At 45.1% G+C, this 20,576-nt stretch overlaps 2 protein-coding genes across 4 annotated transcripts in view; one reads left to right on the top strand and one right to left on the bottom strand.

Moving 5' to 3' along the window:
* LOC126542521 (activating signal cointegrator 1) overlaps positions 1 to 10,344 on the top strand; it is a 20,809-nt gene extending 10,465 nt beyond the window's left edge. Inside the window, exons 8-12 of one of the 2 annotated variants that reach the window (XM_072286370.1) lie at positions 218 to 414; positions 1,541 to 1,662; positions 2,212 to 2,315; positions 8,858 to 8,954; positions 10,198 to 10,344. In XM_072286370.1, coding sequence (XP_072142471.1) covers positions 218 to 414; positions 1,541 to 1,662; positions 2,212 to 2,315; positions 8,858 to 8,954; positions 10,198 to 10,268 — 591 coding nt within the window. In that variant the 3' untranslated portion in view covers positions 10,269 to 10,344. The remainder of the gene's footprint in view (positions 1 to 217; positions 415 to 1,540; positions 1,663 to 2,211; positions 2,316 to 8,857; positions 8,955 to 10,197) is intronic. The other variant, XM_072286371.1, reaches the window with a different exon arrangement.
* Use1 (Vesicle transport protein Use1) lies at positions 10,303 to 20,455 on the bottom strand. 2 transcript variants are annotated; one of them, XM_050189638.3, is made up of 6 exons: positions 20,322 to 20,455; positions 19,394 to 19,446; positions 19,246 to 19,324; positions 18,963 to 19,122; positions 15,450 to 15,631; positions 10,303 to 10,549 (listed from the first exon to the last, which is right to left on the bottom strand). In XM_050189638.3, exons 1-6 carry the CDS (start codon positions 20,421 to 20,423, stop codon positions 10,370 to 10,372), a joined length of 756 nt encoding a protein of 251 aa, XP_050045595.1. In that variant the 5' UTR covers positions 20,424 to 20,455; the 3' UTR covers positions 10,303 to 10,369. The 2 variants fall into 2 exon arrangements, with proteins under 2 accessions (XP_050045595.1, XP_050045596.1); XM_050189639.3 differs by having other exon boundaries at positions 15,450 to 15,628.
* Positions 20,456 to 20,576: the final 121 nt, after the last annotated feature.

Here is a 20,576-nt window from a genome sequence, read left to right as displayed (position 1 = left end):
AGTAAAGTGATTTCATTATAACGAGGGATTACTGCAGTTGTGTTGCAAGGCATGCTTTCCCTTCCTCCCTGGTTAGATCGTTTTAATCAGTGTCCTGCTCACGAAATCGCATTCTGCAACAGTGAAAGGGTTGGCTGTCTGTCCTCCTAGTATGTTCTATCATCGGGTGTCTTACTGCAATATTCTGGAACTCACAATCATCTGCTTTGTTGCACAGTATATGCCAACCGGAGCCCTCCGTGCGCCAAAACGCAGCCGTCCGATGGGCGACAACAGCCTGGTGTGCACCTCGAGCAGTGGCCAAGTCCTTGGCTCCCGCATTCAGGATCGAGCACTCATGGAAATGTCTGACGATGGCTTTGCCCTCTCTGTGCACCAACCATATGCTGGTCTGCTAGTTGCCGGAATAAAGAAGTATGATGTTGTTCTCTATCTCAGTTATCTTACACTGTGTTGAATGTGACGAGGAGTCTATTTGATTTGTAGAAGACGTGCAGCTGTACTGAAATTATCTACTTTCACATATTTTTTGTATGACAAGTCAACTTTATTTTATTACTGCAAGAACCAGTCAACCGCTGCAGTAAGTAGCCTAGTGGCCATGGCATTGCGCTGCTGAGCTTGTAGTAGCAGGTTTGATCCAGGCAGCCGCAGCCACATTCCGATAGGGGTGAAATGTAGAAACACTTGTGTATTTATCTAAAAGCACATTAAAGAACCCCAGATGGTCAAAATTAATACGAAGTTCCCCACTACGGCATGCCTCATAATCGGATGGTGTGAGGACACATGCTGTGGAAGAACAGCGCACATCTGAGATCAACCACAACTTGTCACAAACTTTACATGCACATGCAGCACCAAATCAGTGTTCGCAGACTTGCATTAAGGAGTGCAGATTCATTGATAGCACGAGCCATAATTTCATGTTCACATTGCTTTTCTCCTCAGCCGCGCATGCTCCATCAGCAGGATAGCACGACAGCAGTGCTGACGCCAGTGGCTTGAATATGCTTCAAGTATCCATATAATTGCTATCACAATAGAAAGAAGTTTGTTAAACTGATGGAACAATACATATAGTACTTGTAACTATATAGATGTAACCATGTCCTGCATTATGCGATCCCAGAAGTAAGGAAACATAGGTTACTATTTTCTGTGAATCTGAGCAATACTTATCGACGACACATATCAGACCACGGCCGGTATAACATAAAGCTATTCGAAATCTCCCATTAGCCATCCGTGATAGGTTGAAAAGGCATGGGTTCCACCCATATGGGCTGTGCCCAAGCCACTCTGACCTATCAAGGAAGGAAAATAATGGATTTGGAATAAAAACAGATTGGAATAGTTTTTCGTTATACTGACCCATGTTAAACAAGTGGCCATGAGGCTGTCCTTACCAGTGGCATGCACTCACTGTGTGTGTAAATCTGTCATGATTTTATTGTGATGATATCTTATTCAACAGTTGGCGTTCCTTGTAAGTTTTGAATTAATGTGAAAGTCAGCTGTGTTTTCTGCCTGTTTGCAGGCACGAAGGGCGTGCTTGGTTCACTACGTACAGGGGCCGTCTGTGGATCCATGCAGCCAGCAAACAACCCAGCCAGGAGGACATCAGTGAAGTGGTTGATATCTATCACAAGATCGTCAAAGGTAGGGCACTTGTTTTTCATTATATATACGTGCCACTAGCTTTCAACATACTGGTATGGTGGAGGTTTGAAGTGCTCAACCGACTGAACAACGCCCAGACAATGATCAGTCCTGGTGTCGTTGACCAACGTTTCCCTTGTTCAACTTCTGTTGATCAAAATGCTGGGAAACGCTCTAGGTCATGTCATGACAGTAAGAGCGGGAAACTTTGTAGAGGAAAGTAATACTAGCATTGTGTGATATCTTGTAGCAGTTAGCATGTCGGCCTTTCTCCCATTTCATGAGCACAGGTGCATACTACTGCTGTTAAATCCCCTATAGGATTGACAGTATGCTGATGCCCATCATTAAGTAAATTAAAGGTAAAGTGAAGCATCGAAGCCAGCTTAGCTTAAAAACCATGATCTTCTTTTTTTTAGCAGATATGAAATCAGTGTCTAGCTTATGTTTCAAGCAGAGAATAACGACATTGTTGGGAAATGTCAATTTAAATGCTACGATTTTTATAAACTTACAATATTTTTGTCTCTTTCTCTCTCTCCATGGCAGAGACGGGGGAAATTGTGAGTTTTCCAGATGAGTACCCAACGAGCTGCCTTTTGGGATGTGTCAACCTTGTCGACTGCCTGCCCCAGGACGTCTATCGTGAACAGGTGCCTCTTCCATCTTGTATAAGTTTCAGGAGCTTCTAGTGCACCAATGACCTGCAGTGTTTGTTAGCACTGCATGGTAATAAATTTGTACACGGAACAATGATACGGCAGCTAACAGCTAGCATATGTGATTAGCTGCATGTTTGTAAACATAAGGGGCACTGCATAGCGTAGTACAGAAAAACATGCAGTGAAGGCTTAGGCAAACAGCCAACACATGAGGTTATCTTTCACTTCTGTTTTGCTAACTGCTGCTTTAAGGTATCCTCCTATGCATATCATTTGCGAACAAGGCTAATTACATATTTGCTCTTGTTCAGTAAGGTCTAAGTTTACATGTTGTTCTTTTGCATCACTCCTCTGGCACTTTTCACAACTCCTGCTTGAAGTCAAGCCCTAACAATTACACTAGAAAACTAAGTGTTTGAAAGCTGCAAGGCAGCCTTTTCTCAGACGTCTTTCCTCAAACGAGTCTGCACGACGGCGGGAATTAAAAAAAGTAAAAAATTATCTCGCTGGTAATGGCTACCCTCGCCAACTTCTACGTCAGCAGGAATGCTGCTCCACAGAGCCTCCCAGAACCAAACCAACTCATCGTATGAAAACTGCACCCATTCCCTATGCTCCCGGCATAAGCGAAACACTGGCAAGAATTTTCAAGAATTATGACATACACGTCGCACACGTGCCATCATACAAATTAAGAAGCCAACTGGTACGCCTGAAAGACCCATTGGAACGTGGACATCACCCTGAAGTTACATATAAGATACCTTGTCAAGACTGCCACGCATCGTGCATCAGAGAAACGGACAACTTCAGACGACGTATCAAGCAGCACCAAAATGATGTAGCTAAGGGATAGACCGCTGCCAACGCGCTAGCTGAACATCACCTTAACACGGGTCATAACATTGATTGGAATTCTGCGACTGTCATCGACACGGAAAAATCACTATCATCCCGCCTTCTTTTGGAATCAGACATGTGGAAATTTACTTGAAATACACACCAGGTCGCTGTGCCATCTACTACATATATATGGTGCGGCCCAACTTGTCTCGCTTTTATGTGAACAAGAGACCTGTAGGGGACTGGAAACGTCATAAACTCTGTTTCTTTTTCTTTCTTTTCTTTTTTTCTACCTTTGGCAAGTCTTTGTTTTCTGTCAAGAAGAAAAAGAAATACCCGATGTTTAGTGCCGCAGAATTGTCGGCTGCAGCTTTATCAACATCCTACATAATAATTGAACGAATGTGTGGGCTAAAAAATTCAATTCACTAAGTGGTCACTAAACTACTCGCCTTATTGGAACGTTTGATGTGCGATGCGCTCATGCGGTGCGCTCATGTCCCACCATGGTTTGCGTGTCATCATTGTGTATACTGTGTTCCGCTTATCAGTTTTGTGTCGTTTGTATTAGTTTTGTATCAGTTTCACAGTGTTGAATAAGAACACTGTCTCCTAGTCATAGCTAACCATCTCTTTGTCATTTCGTTGTTGTCACAGTGGCATCCTACAGGGTGGGGTATTGAGCCCTATTTTCTTTAACCTAACTATGGCTGGCCTTGCTAAAATATTAACCAAGCCAATTCACCTATCAATCTACGCTGATGATATTTATCCTTGGTCTTCTGCAGCGACTCATCTTCAAGCGCGTGCAAGAATTCAGCGGGCAGCCACCCTAACTTGTTCATATCTCTGCAAACGAGGCCTTAGTGTGTCCATTGAAAAATGCGCATTAATTGCGTTTACGCGCAAAGCCGTGGCACTACACCCTTTTTCTCTCAATGGCCAGGCTATCAAGTACCAGAAGTCTAACTGGTTCATAGGTGTGATTATTGACAGGGACCTTTCATGGCACCCCCACTGAATCTACCTGAAGCGGAGACTAGCTTCGATTGTACATATAGTTACGTTCCTGTGCGCAAAAACCTGGGGCACGTCGGTATGGTCCATGCTGCAGCTGTACAAAGCACTGTTTATGGGCTTTTTACGGTACAGCTTGCCCGTTTCACCAAACATATGTAAAACAAACATTCATACCCTCGAAAGTTTGCAAGGCTAGGCTCTACCATCATGTCTTGGACTACCATGATGCGCCTCGACTCACGCAACAATCATGCTTGCTAGAGAGTACTTGGTTCCAACGCGTATAACGATTTACAATCTTAGAGCACACATTCAACATCTGTGTCGCGTACCCAGTCACTATATTGCTGCTTTGCCAGCACAAAGGCCTCGAGCCACATTTTCCAAACTTGTCGTGACACATCAAGGCTTTCTTCTGTCGGGCTGTACACCAGCAGCAAGACCACTGTTACCCCTCTGGTGCCTGCGACAGCCACAAGTACGCCTCACAATTCCGGGAATCGTGAAGAAGACCCGTCATTCAACAGTGGCTCTACGTCTGTTATTATTAGTAGTAGTAGTAGTAGTAGTAGTATTTGTTTTGAACACATATATACAATTAACAGGAAAGGTAAAGCGAGGAGCAGGCTGGCAACTGCCATCGGCAGGGGCACTACACCTGCCTACTCTTCAGAAGGGAGGTGACAGCAACACAGAAATGGAAGATAGGAAGGAGGGGAGGAAAGACAAAAGGAAGAGCAACAGGACAAATTGGCCATTCGATGCACGGTGCAGACGCTCAATATGATATAGAGCTCTCTGGTCTGCTTGCAGCCTCAAGGGTCACTGATGCACTTGCAACAGATTGCGCCTCACGAGGTAATCCAAGCACCAATCCAAGCGCCAGTTGACACTGTCATTACTGAATGAGGCATATGAACAAAGAATGCACATCTACAATGACGGATCTGTCTCAGCCACCAGCTCCACAGGCGCTGTTATCTGGTCTTACAAGTCACAATTACATTGAAAGTGTCCCATATAACGACCTCTACGGCAACAGAACTTGCTGCTCTACGTGCCACTGTTAATTACATCGTACAAGCCAAACCTCGAAAGTGGGTTGTTGTCTCTTTCGTGACTCCAAGGCAGCCCTTCAGAGTCTGCAGTCAGCCTTACGACGCAAGACCCACGAACAACTGGTGTTTGAGACTAGAGAGGTTTTCCATCAAGGCCACATAAACGGGCATGATGTCATGTTCCCATGGCTTCTGGGGCACTGTGGCATCGTCAGAAATGACCTTGCTGATGATGTCGCCCAGTCAGTCCACAAAGAAACCCTGACATTTCCTATACCCTTATCAAGGACAGACGTTGCAAAGGGTCTACATTTACTTGCTCAAATGAAGACTGAAACTTTGTGAAACACCCAGATTTTCTCCAACTGACGTCTCCACCAGCTGGATCCTACATTGAAGCTGCAGATTCCATCGAACTTCTCCTTCCATGATTCAACTTTACTGTGCCGCCTCTGATTAGGAGTGGCTTTTACAAAAGCCTACTCATTCCTTATTGGAATGTCTGACACACTGATTTGTGACTTGTTTCAATGTGAAAAGACGAACGAGCACATGTTGTGTTTTTGTAATCTCTATGAGATCGAACGCAATGTTCTTCAGAGGGTTTTAAACCAATTAGATAGCACACCATCTTCAGAGACTAACATTCTCGGACCACGGCCCTATGTGTCGCAGGCTTACAAAGCTACGTGGGCACTGCTGTGTTTTATGAAATTGACTAGCCTCACTGACCAATTATAGGCATGAAGTTATGGGCAACCACCTGTATTCACACTGATAGTACCTTCCTCCCTCCCTCTCCATTTTTTTCTTCCATTAAACCCCTTCCCCTGTGTAGGGTAGAAAACTGGACGTGCGTCTGGTAGACTTTCCTACCTTTCCTTCCTTCTTTTCCTGTTCCTCCTCCTGTTGTTCTGTCACTTAATGTCACATATACAGTGTCCTGTTTCAGCTGCACAAAATTTTACAAAAAGGTGAATTCTGTGAGCATATTTCCCTGTATTCTATCAGGTTATGTGTCTTTGTGACCACTAGGAACTCGTTATCATGCAAAATATGGCAGATAATTAATAAGGATATTTTAAATAACTGCTTAATTAGCAATTATAGAGGAAACATTGCATTTCAAGAATTGAGGACCCAAATCATATTATTAACTCAACAAGAACTTCTTCTCTAAACAAAATCGTCTTGGGTGCTAGAGCCTGCAGTACTTTAGCACTGCAGGTGGCCTAGTATGGCAGTACTGACATGAATATGAAATAGGGCAGCAGTGATGTTGATATCTCTACCCCCTCCATTGCAAATGTAGACCAACAGTAGCGCAAGCTTTCACTGGCACGGGTTTCATCGCTGCCTTCTCGTTTTTTCCATGGTAATGCCAGGAATTGACGCAGAGCGTGCTCTATTCCGTTGCCAATCTTGTGGTGGTATCGTAGCTCGGATGATCATGTTTGCCAATAGCAGCAAATAAAAAAAGGCTTTTTTACTGATCATAATGAAGCGAACTCGTAATTGGCGCCCATGCAGCAAGGAAGCAGGTGATGTTTTCTGATAGGGTAGGGAGATTAGCATCACTGACATGCTATTTAATTTTTGTTTGGGTTCAGGGCTGGCCACAGCCAAAATACTGCACGCCTAGTACCTAAGACGATTTTTGTGAAGTTGTTGTTGGGTAACATATGACTGTTAGGCTTCAATTTTGCAAATGCAATATTGTCTCTAAAATCGCTAATTAAAACTTTATCTTTATTGGCTACCAAGCCTTACAGTCTGACAGCAGATGTGCAAGTGCGCTTATCACAAGTTATCAGTGCAGGATCCTGTGTTATTTGGTGCAGAAAATAAAACTGCCTGTATACCTGCTACATTAGCGATCTCTGGGAAAGAAAGTGAAAGGGGGGGAGGGGGTGTCCAAGGCAGCTGCCCTGGTGCTGAAACATCACCCCACAGCCCCCTCCCCGGAAATTTTCAATATTCTTGCCTTCCTAACTACACCCTTAAGGCACATTCACACCGAAAGCGGAGCGTCTTAGCGGACAAGCGGATTTTCAAAGCGGCGAGGCAGCGAGCGCCCGCGCCTGTTCAGACCAGCCGCGTTGTCTGGCTGTCCGCGCCACCGGGAAGGCGGGGCATCTTGCAATTTCTTCAGCAATTTCAGGGACGTGCCGCCATCTCGCGGCACTTTGGGTTTTTACGCGCACCTTCGATGTTTTTCTCGTCGTGGGTCAGCGCGCTCCTGTCCGCTATCTACTTCTGCAAAATGATGAGCTCAGACGAAGAAGACCAGATCGTTGGTATTTTACTTGCCACTTGTCTAGTCGATTTTCAGGGTTTGTTACAGCGCAACACAAGACAAGGACAAAAGAAGGTATAAAACGACGACACGGCGCCGTGTCGTCGTTTTATACCTTCTTTTGTCCTTGTCTTGTGTTGCGCTGTAACAAACCTTACTATGAATCCCAACCAACTGGCCCAACTTACCGTTTTGACGCTTTTGAATAACAGAAACGAAAAGCCCAGAGAAAGACATTCGTTTACATTCGTTCACCAGCGCTTCTGCAGTGTCGGGTTCTGATTGGCTGCGGCCAAAGCGGCCAACTTATCCGCACGGAAAAAATCGGTCCGGGCGCGATCCGGCCAAGCGGCCGCGTATTTTCTGCAAAGCGGAAAATCCGCGGCCGCTTGGCCGGATCCGCTTGTCCGCTCCGCCTTCGGTGTGAACGTGCCTTTAGGGGGACGGAAGAAACAATTGTACAGCCAGTACCCGGCATGGCTGTAAACAGTAAGAGAGTGAGAGCAGTTCAGTGTGGCACATTTTGCTCGCTTACACTACCAATTAAAAAAGAACTTCATTAAAAATTACACGACTCTGATTTCAATATTACATTACTTATTCTTTGTCCATTGCTAATGAGGATACACACTTCGCCGCCGCAAAATGTGTTCACCAAACACACTCACCGATGAATGCGCTCTGCAGTAAGTGCGACTAAGCGTTCCCGTGTGGCAGCATGAAAATTACACTAGCAGCAAAATACACTCGCTCCAACTGCACTTAAGTTTGCCTGTGTGACAGGGTTATACATGTTCCTTTTGAGAGCACTTGCTGCTGCATCCTTGATTGGTCACTGGCTATCATTTGCCAGGAGGTTGAACCTGTTAATCACATGGCTACCCAGTTTTTTTTCACCACAATGGGGATGCCATCACAAGAGCATTCACTCGAGTGTGCCGTGCACAGCATGCTGACAGGCAGGCAAATTGAAACTGCGTAGAACTTGAGGGATTCAGCCATGCTAAGTGTCACTTTGGTGTCGCGACAAAGACCACTGTGTTTTCTCTGACTGAGTTTAATAGTCCATGCAGCTTTCATTCAGAAACAATGCGTTTGCCCATGTGCAAGTTTCAACAGCCTTTGGTGTTAAAAACAAGTACTCGTAAGTTAAACTATTATAACTGTGCCCAGACACAGCTTAGTATTTGATAAACCGCTTTTACATGGTAATACATGCATGCTGCATACTGATGTTCAGAGTATAGCCACTTTTAAAACAACTTCTTCTGTTGCTGTTTCTATGCAGTCCTGCCATTTATTTTTACCTATTGCAGTATCCATTTGGGGAATGCTTCTCTCCATTCGTCTTCATATGTGAGGAACCCCAAGAACTGAAAGCACAGTTCCCAATGAAGGGGCAGCACAAAATCTGTAAGTGTATGAGCCAAATATGCGCAGAGTATGTGCAACTACAGCTGCGAATTGTCAAGATAAAATTAGAACTAAAAGAGCCATTTGATAGTGTATGTGCCTCACAGGACTGCTTCGTATCACTTTCGTCCTAAGCCTACCTTTTAGACAGCGTACTGGACCAGTTGGACAATCGTCCACTTTCAGAACTGAAAGCTTTAGGCCAATGCTCCGAAAGAACATCCGCATTGAAGGCCTTACTCACGCTATTAAGGTTCTTGCGGTCCACGGGGCTTCACGACAGACTCTAAGAATGCCGCCCCCTACCGCTCTGTAGTGTACGCGCTTTGTTCGTGCTTGTCTCCCTTTCTTTCTATCTCCCCCTTCCACTCTGTTTCTCTTTTTATCCCCCTTAACCCTTCCCCCTGCGCAGGGTAGCCAACCGGAACTACCTCTGGTTAACCTCCCTGCCTTTCCCTGCATTATTTTCTCTCTCTCTCTCTCTCTAAGCTGAAAAACTGAAGGCAACTTTTGCAATCCACGGTACTCACCTAAAGGGACACTAAAAGAAATAGGTCAGTTTAACTGATAAAGTATTGGTTAAAAACCCGATTATTGTTTATTTCATGGCAAGAAGTTGATTATTACATAAGAAAGTGAAGGTCGAAGTTTCGTTTCTTGAACTTTGCGTCGAAACCCTAGTGCCGGTATGTCAGCGCAACGAAATGGCTTTTAAATTATTTTCTCATTTTTGACCGTTGCAGCTCAGCAAAAGTTCCTGAAGCTTGCTAAGTTTAAAGTCTTTGACGCTTTTAGAACACAATATAGTCAAAATTTACCAATAAAGATTTAACTAGGCCCAAGCAGGCTCCATCAAAATCCATGACATCATGGCAACCTGGTGCAGGAACTTTTCAAGGCGACTTGGCCGCCAGTCTTACTTTTGCATCTTTTCCGCTTACCAAGCCTCTTCTCACGGCAAGAGTGACTTTTTCGGCTTTGAAGATATAATTTACAAATACAGCTCAAATAATTTCACCTTTTAAGTTCACATGAATTGGGTGCTTGCTTGATAGGATGGCAGGTGTGTTTTACTGATTTGTCACAACCAAGCCTAGCCTATGGCATTCATTGCAATGTGTCCCTTTCTGTCTAAGCCATGTCTTCTATAGCAAGCAAAGAAGTAAAAAACCAATGGCAATGTCCCATTTTGCATCAAGCTTTTCAGTGTTTTAGGTTGTGATCTAAACATTGTTTGTTACAGTCAAAATGGACTCAAGGCTGCACCATGCAGCAAAGAAGACGTTGCTCTGTCCCCAGATCTTGACAGGTTGACCAGTTGTTCCACTGTAGAAAGGAAAATGCCCTCTTTCTTTTGCGCAGAAAATAAATTCTTTATTATTGTACATGATGTCACTACCATGGTGTGTGAGCTTTCATCGCTTTGGAAACATGCGCATGAAAACAACCATGTTGAGGAAGACAAAAAACACAATAGCAAGCATAAGCCAGATCCAACAGTTACACGAACGACGTATGTGCTCCTCAAGCCGTCGCTGCTCGTTTTGTAGCCGCTCGTAGTTTTGGTCCGCAGATTGGACGCTCTTCTGAACAGCCTGGAAGGTAAATGTATTTTAGTTCACTTCAACATGGCGTATTCATGTCAGCAAAAAAAAATGTCAGCAAAATGTTTGCACTTTGCTACTTGCTGTATTTGCAAGATTCGCACAGTTACCACCCAAATATAACCACAAAGAAAAAAAAACTTAGTGCCAATTCTACTGCACAGATCGAGTAACGAAACCTTAGTCGATGTTTAAACACGTTTACCATGTTTAAACAAATACCATGTTTAAACAATATTGACACGTGTACTTATCTTTATCGGGCGACCACGTTTCACCGCCTAACAAGTGTTATCGCACTGCGCGGGACGCGCCTGCATGTATCCGAAGTTTCTGGAAAGTTATCGATGCTTCTATTCACTGTCTGTTGTCGCCGAACCTTATATTATCTGATTTCATCGCCTGCCGCGAATGGTGTAGAACTTTGTGGAAGGCACGCGGGTCCGAACGATTAGTCTGGAACATTCGACGACTGCTGTATAAAATCCGACGCGCTTGACCCGCTGATCAGATTTTCGACGATCGCCGACCGTGTTCGCCGCTATCGTTGTGCTATAAGTGTAGCCTATTTTGTGGGCACAGGTTCGCCCAATAAAAGTTAGTTTTGTGTTTCACAGTACTGCTACTGTGTTCTTTGACGTCACGACCATGTGACATCGGAGGTGCTAGTGCGTTCATGTACCGAACGCCCCCGCAAAGCCGCGATCCAAGCCCGAAGCCCGAGGACAAAACTAACATCGCCCAAGACCAGTGTGCTAGCCGCAGACTGCAAGGACTGCCCCCAGAGTAGGGACTTACACCTGACTCGACAAAGAAGATCGTGGTCAAAACAACCCCAATGGCTGCCCCAGCGTCCCCCGTTATTCTACAACAACCTCGGGACCCACCGACCTTCCATGGAGCAGCGACTGAAGACCCAGAATCCTGGCTGGAGACCTACGAACGAATCGCGACTTTTAACAACTGGGACTCCGACGACAAGCTGCGGCATGTATACTTTGCCTTAGAAGATGCCGCGAGAACGTGGTTTGAGAACCGGGAGTCGACCTTGACGACATGGGACCTCTTCCGTAGCGGTTTCCTGCGCACCTTTACGAGCGTCGTGCGCAAGGAAAGGGCCGAAGCCATGCTGGACGCCCAAGTGCAGCTACCTAACGAGAACGTTGCCATCTTCACGGAAGAAATGAACCGTCTGTTCCACCACGCCGACCCGGATATGCCCGAGGGGAAGAAAGTCCGCCTTCTCATATGTGGTGTGAAGGAAGAACTTTTCGGCGCAATGATATGAAGCCCACCGAAGACCGTAGAAGAGTTCCTTCGCGAGGCCACCAGCATCGAGAAAACACTCGAAATGCGGAACCGGCAATTCAACCGCCGTACAAGCTCTACCCACTACGCAGGAATTCAATCACTGGCCACGGACGATCTGCGCGAGACCATCAGGGCCATTGTGCGCGAAGAACTGCGCAAGGTCTTGCATTCGTCGCAGCCTCAAGTGGCCTCGATCACCGAGATCGTGAAAGAAGAGGTGCACCGATCGCTTGGAGTTCCTGAGGTGCAACCAGAATCACCACAGCCCCAGCCGGAAGCGATGACCTACACCGCCGTCGCACGCCGTCAAGGCCCCCCTCCGCGACCGCGCCAGGGCCCTGTCACGCCGCAATTCCGTCGTCCGCCGCCGCCGCCGCCAGCACGCCCACCCGTCGCCCAGCGCACCTACGCGAGGAAGACGGACATTTGGCGAGCCCCCGACCACCGCCCGCTCTGCTATCACTGCAGAGAAGCCGGCCATGTGTACCGCCGATGCCCATACCACGACTTGGGACTGAAAGGGTTCGCCGTCAACGCGCCGCGTCCACAGCTTGGCGAGCGCCCACGTGACATCGCCGATTACCTCGCCGCTACTCAGTGGAGCCCTCGACGGCCATCCCGTTCGCCGTCACCAGGCCGCTACCTGTCGCCGCAGCGCCGACCATACACCGGCCCAGCCCGGGGCCGCTCTACGAGCCCATACCCGGAAAACTAAAAGCAGCAACCGATGGAGGTGCGGTTGCTGTTCGTCGAACTGACGAAGATCCTCCGCCGCCGACGAAGACAACAAAGACCATCTCGACGACATAATAACGACCCGCCGCCATCCCGACTAAGTCAGGAAGCCAAGACTACACCGACGAAAGACGAATTGACGACGCGACGTTCCAGCTTCAGTTCGACACGACGCAGCCGTGATCCGACACCAAGACCTAACTGCAACGCCAGACAAAGAACCACCGACCTCGACGTGCTTCTCGACGGCCACGCAGTTACCGCCTTAGTGGACACAGGGGCTGATTACTCCGTCATGAGCGGACACATCGCCGCCCAGTTGAAGAAGGTTAAGACTGCATGGGAAGGCCCTCAAGTTCGCACCGCTGGAGGACACCTGATTACGCCGACTGGAATCTGCACGGCAAGAATAACCATTCATGACCGGAATTACCCTGCCACCTTCGTTATCCTCCAACAGTGTTCACGAGACGTCATTCTCGGTATGGACTTCCTGAACCAACACGGCGCAATCATCGACCTGAAGTCGAAGTCAATAACGCTGTCGGAAGATAAAGCGATACCGCCGGAGAGCCCTCGTAGTCACCACACCTTGAGTGTGCGCGAAGATCAAGTGAGCATCCCGCCTCGCTCCAGCATTGTTATTTCGGTCGGCACCGAAATACCCGCTGACGTAGAAGGTGTCATCGAAGGCGACCAGCGTCTACTGCTAGATCGTGAAATTTGCGTTGCAAGAGGGATCGCTCGACTGCATGGAGGGAAAACTGAAGTTCAAAAGGAAACAGAAGCTCATATTCATTTCCATTTACTGCATTAGAAATGCTACACTTCTGGAGGCTCATGCAACAATCGTCTGCAGGAGGGCATTCCACGCACCATGGACCCACTTTGCGATGTCTCCGAGTGTCGCTTTCTTCAAACGACCCGTTCGATGGCAGTGTGGCTAGCTACCTTGCACTCGGCTTCTTTTTTTTTTTTTTTAGTAAGAATAGGTTTCGTTTTTTATTTTGAGTATAATTAGTTATGCTTGTAATATGCATGCAAATTTGAACGCACCTTTTATTTAAAGAAGGTGCATGCTAGAATTGTGTTAATACGGTATTACTTATACTACTATAACTACACGCAGTAGACTTGCAATAATTCGAACAAACTTCAGAGGAATTTGTTTGCCAGCAGCTGCATTTTCAATGCTTTCGAAGGCCCCTTGGGTTAGATAAAGATTTTAGTTTATATCAGATATTTTGGCTTCTGAGGGGGCAGTAGAAGGTGGCTAAAATAGTTAATGAGAGGAGCTCATAGAGCATGAATGAGCAAAAAGTTGAACATCTGTGAAGCTTGGCATACAGCCTGGACTTTACAGTTGCACTAACTTGGTCGCACCAGTAAGTACAAGGCTTGACGGTAAAAGTACACAGAAATTATGATTTTCCACCGAACTTGTGTTGCATAAACTTTGGAGCTTGTAGTACAGTTTAAGGAAATGCTTCTCTTAAAATGACCTCACGGGCATGTCTATATCTACAGAGGACAATTCTGACAAGATGAACAGATTGGAAACCTTAATTTCATTCCCAATTTATTAACTCCAGCTAGGACTAATGGAGTTTCAAGGTCTACAATGTAAGAGATACCATTCTACCCGCTGTGGTTGCTAAGTGGTTATGGTGTTAGGCTGCTAAGCACAAGGTCGCGGGATCGAATCCCGGCAACAGCGGCCGCATTTCGATAGGGGTGAAATGCGAAAACACCCGTGTACTTAGATTTAGGTGCACATTAAAGAACCCCAAGTGGTCAAAATTTCCGGAGTCCCCCACTACGGCGTGCCTCGTAATCAGATCGTGGTTTGGCACGTAAAACTGCATAATTTTTTTTTTTTAGGACATTTTCCTAGACCCTCGTTTTTGAACGTCCAGAGGTAATTTTGTGTCCCGATTCTGACATTTTTTTCTTTTGGTGCCACATGAACCTCAGAAACACAATCCAGCATTATTTATGCCCAATGTATCATATATGCTATACCTTATACCTTATTTGATATAAGGTATAAGGTATTGTAATCTTTGCGCATGCTTCTGTGCTTTCCATGCGTGCTACTTTTATTGCTCGCTCTGTCCGTGTAGCGTTAACCATTTCGATGGGTCCGGTCAACCTGGTAAAACCTTCTAACGATGAGATCACACACCATGGGAATGCTGTGCATGTCAAGGCACCGACCACAACCCGGAATATTCGAGAAACAGTATACTAGATATTCTATTCACAAATCAAATTATTCAAACGTTCGCTGTGCAATTCGAAATAGAATGATCCAGTATTTGCACACCCCTACTAGAATGTCAAGAAGGCAGCCAAGCATTCAAAAACTATACAAAACTATTTCTTTGTGCTCTCAATCCATTTGGTGCCATTACTTTTCAATTCTTATGTGATTCTTTGCACATTATTATTATTATTATTAGTAGTAGTAGTAGTAGTAGTAGTAGTAGTAGTATTGCAGGCATGTGACACCATGTTGAAAAACCACAACTACAGACAGCTCTCCACATTTCCAGTGTACAAGACAAAAACGACACGTTCCAAACATTCCACTGAACTGCAAAGTTTTCTAGAACTCTACTTGCAGCAGTCAAGTGCTTCTGGTACACATGGCAACTGTGCACAGTTCAATTTTCATAGTCTCATTGCCACCACTGCTGCTGGACCACCAGTGCCTATTGCTAGCACCTTACATGGCACCGTGTCCAAATGCTTTTAGCAGAATTTTTGTACCTGCTCTAGCACTCGCATACACTAAGCATGCAACTTTATCCGCCACAACCACTGGAAGGTAAAAATCTATTACCTCTGTGTCCTTCTTCACAATGTGTCCAGCAAGCACTGCATTCTGCTTCAGGTTCTGTGCCAAGGAGACCATTTCCTCTGCAATTTTTTCCTGCATGGAGTTGTGGTAGCGCAGAACGGCATCAAAATCTTCACCAGCACCCTGGCCCGGAACTCGCTGTCGCAATCCCTTGTTGTCACCTGCTAAGAGTTCAAGAGAAAAAAAGACAGAAAGAAAAGAAATGAAAAAAGAGATGTGTAAAGTGGAATTCTACTTTCGTGCGGGAAGTACTATGTGGGCCAGACGGGCAGATGTTTAAACGTGCGTCTGGCGGAGCATAGTAATAAAGTGGAGAGCATCGCAATAGATGGGCATCTGGCTGTCCATTGTAGAAAATGTGACGCGAAGGCACCGTGCTTCCCACAACAAACTGTTGTTGTCTATCGCCACAGGAATAAGATAATGAGGGAAATTGTCGAAGCAGCTGAGATAGCTAGAGCAGGTGACGATTGTGTTAGCACGCCATCTATTCTTTTATCAAAGAAAGAGCTTGAATTTTTGGGCATAGTAGTCACATGACTACTTTTCCTCCTTCCCTTCAGTGTGTCTGTTGCAGTGGCGTCCCAGTGAATATATATATGCTCACCAGCTGCAATAAATCAATTGTTGAAAGTTAGCGCTCGTCCCGTGTTCCTGCTTCGTCCTTGTGTCATTCTTGTGCTATGTATCCCAGTTTGTACGTATCCCACCAACACGCCCAAACTTCTTCCCTGCTAAAATGTATTCCTTAATTACACATGCCTACACCTGCCATCTCTTGTCACAGTACGAGCACCGATATGCCTAATAATTGTACTGGCAGGCCTTGAGAGCTATTTCGGACTTGCCTGTGGCAATTTGAGCCCTTGGGGGCAGTAAAAGGTAGTGCTATGAAAAGTCGGTCGGGTATCGGCGACAGAAGTTACTGTTTTATGCCAAATCGACTCGCCAAATGCCGAATCGATCTACTCGCAGAGGCCACACGATACACAGGAAGCCGACAAACCGCCTCACAATGAAAGCGAGTGTACGGGTAGGTACGAACTTGTTCTCGACCACCATCACCATACTTGCAACACATCGTACAGAGGAACCTCTTCTTGGCGCCGTTCATAGACGCATAGTCTCTTGTCGAGCTTCTAGCATTGTTATTGGGCGTAATACACATTTTGTTTTGTGCGTTAAAACATATTGAAGCACATCTGTCATTTGGAATGCGCATAAGACATTTGCTATCACTGTTTGTCTTGTGCCTGACAGCGCAAATTGTTCTAGCTCATTTGTAATTTTACGTCTCCCTTGCATCCGCGCATATGTTTGTTCTCGTTAGGCTCAAAAATTTTATTTACTTGTTTACAAAATTAAGTTCCCTGCATGCCCAAATAAAGATGTTTGCAACATACCGTGTATGGTATACCGTCCGTGGGAAGGCAAGCTTAATTGGTCGCTGTTGGCCTTAATTGTGTCTTGCTTCACTCTTGAACAGCACTTACTGATTGCACAGTAATAACAAGCTTCGCCAAATGGCTACAGATTACTGCTATAGTACTGCAAGTGTTCGAGAAAGACCACTTTTCTGCTCCGAAACTGCTCCAATATGCTGGTATCGCTGCTCCTAAACTGCTCCAGAACAACATTTTTCCTGCTCCAAAAGTTGCTCCAAATACTTAACTGGTTGGGCCACCACTGAGGTGGGATAAAAGCTGTCACATTTCTGCTGAAATTTCATGTTTGATCATGTACAGTCAGCAATGTGAAGTATTCAAAAACTATTTGAAATATATTTGGATGTTCTAATAGTGACTATTCGATTTGAAGACAGAATTGAATAGGATGATACTTGATTCATTATGCAAATGTTATGAGTAGTTGCACACCCCTAGTAGTGGCTGCAGAGACAGAGTAGAAAAAGTATAAAGGGCATGAATATATAATCATTGGAGAAAAATGTTTAATTCCTGCTTTGCCAATTAGTTCAGGAAGCCACCACATTCATTTTAAGCTCCGCATGCCTAAAGGCAGTTGGCAATGGTAAGGTCAGTATGGTCTCCTAAACTTAGATATGAACACACATATCTAGCATGCTCATGACTTTGACAAGTTTTGTGAGCATGTTCTTGAACACTTGACAACGTTGTTAGTGATGATTCACTGACCTATCGCAACGACCTGTCATTGACCAGTGCCAAATGACCTTTTGTTGCACTATTACGAATGAAACTGCTCTCCAAAGTTTGAAGATAGTGAAGTTCTATTTAGAAATTGCAATGAAGAAGTGTATCTTGTGGTAGATATGAAAACAAATTACTGACGTGCTCATGCCCTTAAAAAGCTTTGTGAGCATGTTCTTAAACACTTGAGACAGTTGTCAGCAATAGTTCACTGACCTTTACACTCACCAATCGTTGGTCAGCACCATATAATCTTTTGTTGCACTATTGCAAATACAACTGTTCTCCCAAACTTAATGATAGTAAAATTCTATTCAGGCACTGTGATGAAGAAATGCATCTTATAATCGAGATGTGCCGTCTCAATATAATTGTGGTAGTACATGCAAAGCTGGCCTTCAATTATCCTTCAAAAAGAATAACTTTCATGCCTGAAGTAAAATCTTTTGAGAGTGAATACATGCCCATGGTCCATGGTTGAAAAAGTTGCTGGCACCTTCGCCACCTTCATGCACAGGTAGCGCAATATTTCAGTTAATAGTTGTGGTCTGCGTCATCTTTATTAATCTTGTGGCTGTTTTTATTTTTTACACCTGGCTTTTTCAAATAAAGAGTTATGGCAATATTCAGGCATCTGTCGGAGCTTAATTTTGGCACGTGAGAAGCAAACTGCAACGTTCTTTTGTACCTAGAATCCGAACACATAAAAACTAGATTCACGTTATGCCATGAAGGCCTGCTAGATAGATAATAGATGATTTACATTGACATCATCGTGGCCACCATCTTGGGGTACCAGCACTTCGAGAAGTTGCATAAACAAGAAACATGACAGCACAACAGGTGCGTCTTGCACAGAGTGATCAACCAATAACAGTGATAATCCAGTGAAAAATGGCCACAGTCAGAAAGCAAAACAATGTATGTGTGATAATAAGGTACACTGATGTTATCATGGCAGCCATCTTTAGGTACTAATAACAGGGTGAGATGCTTTGTCCGTGACATCATAAGAACTATCTGTAAACAGTGGGCACACAAACTACCACAACAGTCTTTGTAAATATATGCATTGCATCTTGGACACACCTGCATCTATAAAAACTTGCAGGTCGATGACCAGATGCTTATCATATTTCAGGGAATTTGCTGCAGTGGTGTTTAGTTGCTTTTTTTTTTAACCCTCATAATGCATTGTGCAGTTGCTTATAATTGATGCATTATAACTGATAACCACCAAGTGTGTGGCAACCTGAACTCATCTAAACTAGCACACAGATGAGCTGCACACAGTCGCTCCTCATGCCTTCCATCACATTCTCACCAGTTGTTCTGGCAGAAGATCGGGACTCCAGCAACTCCTCACGGACATCACAAATTGCCTTGGTCTGCCGTTTGAGCAGGATCTCCTTGGCCTTGTCATCCGGAGCAGGCTTTAAGGTGAGCTGCTCATGGCTGAGTGCCTTTTCTGGACTGTTGTGTGGCTGCAGCATTCCGAATTAAAAGCTCCCTATCAGAAAATTTTACTACCACATAGCATCCTCCCAAACAATACTGCCACACAAAATGCTTAAAAATGAATAACGCAAAAGTCCTATAGTACTTGCCTGCGTGTCCACAGCAATAAGGCGTTTCAGAAAGTCCACTTTGCTCGTGTAATGCACCAATGTGTCCTTGCTTGGTTGACTGCAAATTATGTCCCCTCAGCGTTAGGATAAGAAAAAAAAATGTAAATAAGAAAGTGTAGGCACTTACCATGTGTTTATGTTCCTCAGATCTAGTAACATGTCCTCAAGGCTTTGAACATACTGAAAAACAAATATGTTGACCGTAAATCAGTACAATCAGTGAAGTGCTACAAAATGACGCAACAGGTCATTTACGACTTAATATATTTTGTAGTAGTCGATCGATCGGCATTGCAAATCTCCTTCATTACATTCATTGTACCAGCTGTCACTGATTAAACGCCACGCGCATAAAAATAAAAACTTGTAATAAGAATTTCAATAACTTGCTGTTAATTAAGAATATAATGCAGCCAGTACATTTAATACGGGTGCCACACGGCTCACTTTCGATCGCGATCAAGCCCGATACGGATCGAATTTTCTCGGTCGCGATTGGCTCCTTTGCACAAAATGCGCGAGAGAGCCAATCGCAGTCGAGAATTTCGATCCGGATCGGTGCCGATCGCGATCAGAAGTGTACGTGCGACACCGGTATAATATGCGAGTTTCACATCAGAAACTGCCTTCCGACACTTGGCTATCTCGTGCGAGGCTTTGCTCTCGAATAATCGAATAAAACCGGTACATTTGCTCATAGGTACTTGGGGCGTGAACATACATGTATTAGCTAAAGCTGCTGCTTTCATGTTTGCATGCATGTCTTTCCCGAGACCCAAGTTCGGTTACAGATTTTTCAACGGAAAAAAAAAAAAGGAGGGTGGTCAGAAAGCTTCGTCAGCTAGCTGAGGGTTTTAACATCCCAGGATTTTCATCCTGGAACATTACAGCAAAATGTGCGAAATGATAAAGCACCCAGTAGTCGAATTCCTGCGGCCACACGGTTGAAACTAACTGTTGCTTCCTAATCTGACCATGTCGATGCAACTGGACAGTCTATAACGTAACCTATGAGAGAGGCTATGCTCAGCTTGTTTATTAGCCCGATCTGTTACCTTTTTGAATCGCCAGTTTGTGGGATTTCGGTCATCAGCAAGAGCTTCGCACCGCTCCAACAGTCTACAAAAGTTGATCTCTAGCCGTGACACGGGCGCCATGCTGGAAGCCGACGACACCAACGTGACGTCGATGATGACGTTTTCATCACCATCATCAATATTGTAGGTGGTGATGATGATGGCAAGTAAAAGGCTGTATTGGTTTCGCTTTTATTTGACGCCGAAAAGAGTGACAGCCGCCAAACGCGCATC

The sequence above is a fragment of the Dermacentor andersoni genome, chromosome 2, assembly GCF_023375885.2.
Source record: "Dermacentor andersoni chromosome 2, qqDerAnde1_hic_scaffold, whole genome shotgun sequence".
NCBI lineage: Eukaryota > Metazoa > Arthropoda > Arachnida > Ixodida > Ixodidae > Dermacentor > Dermacentor andersoni.
Note: the sequence above shows the minus strand (reverse complement) of the source record. Positions and strands in the feature narration are given on the sequence as shown.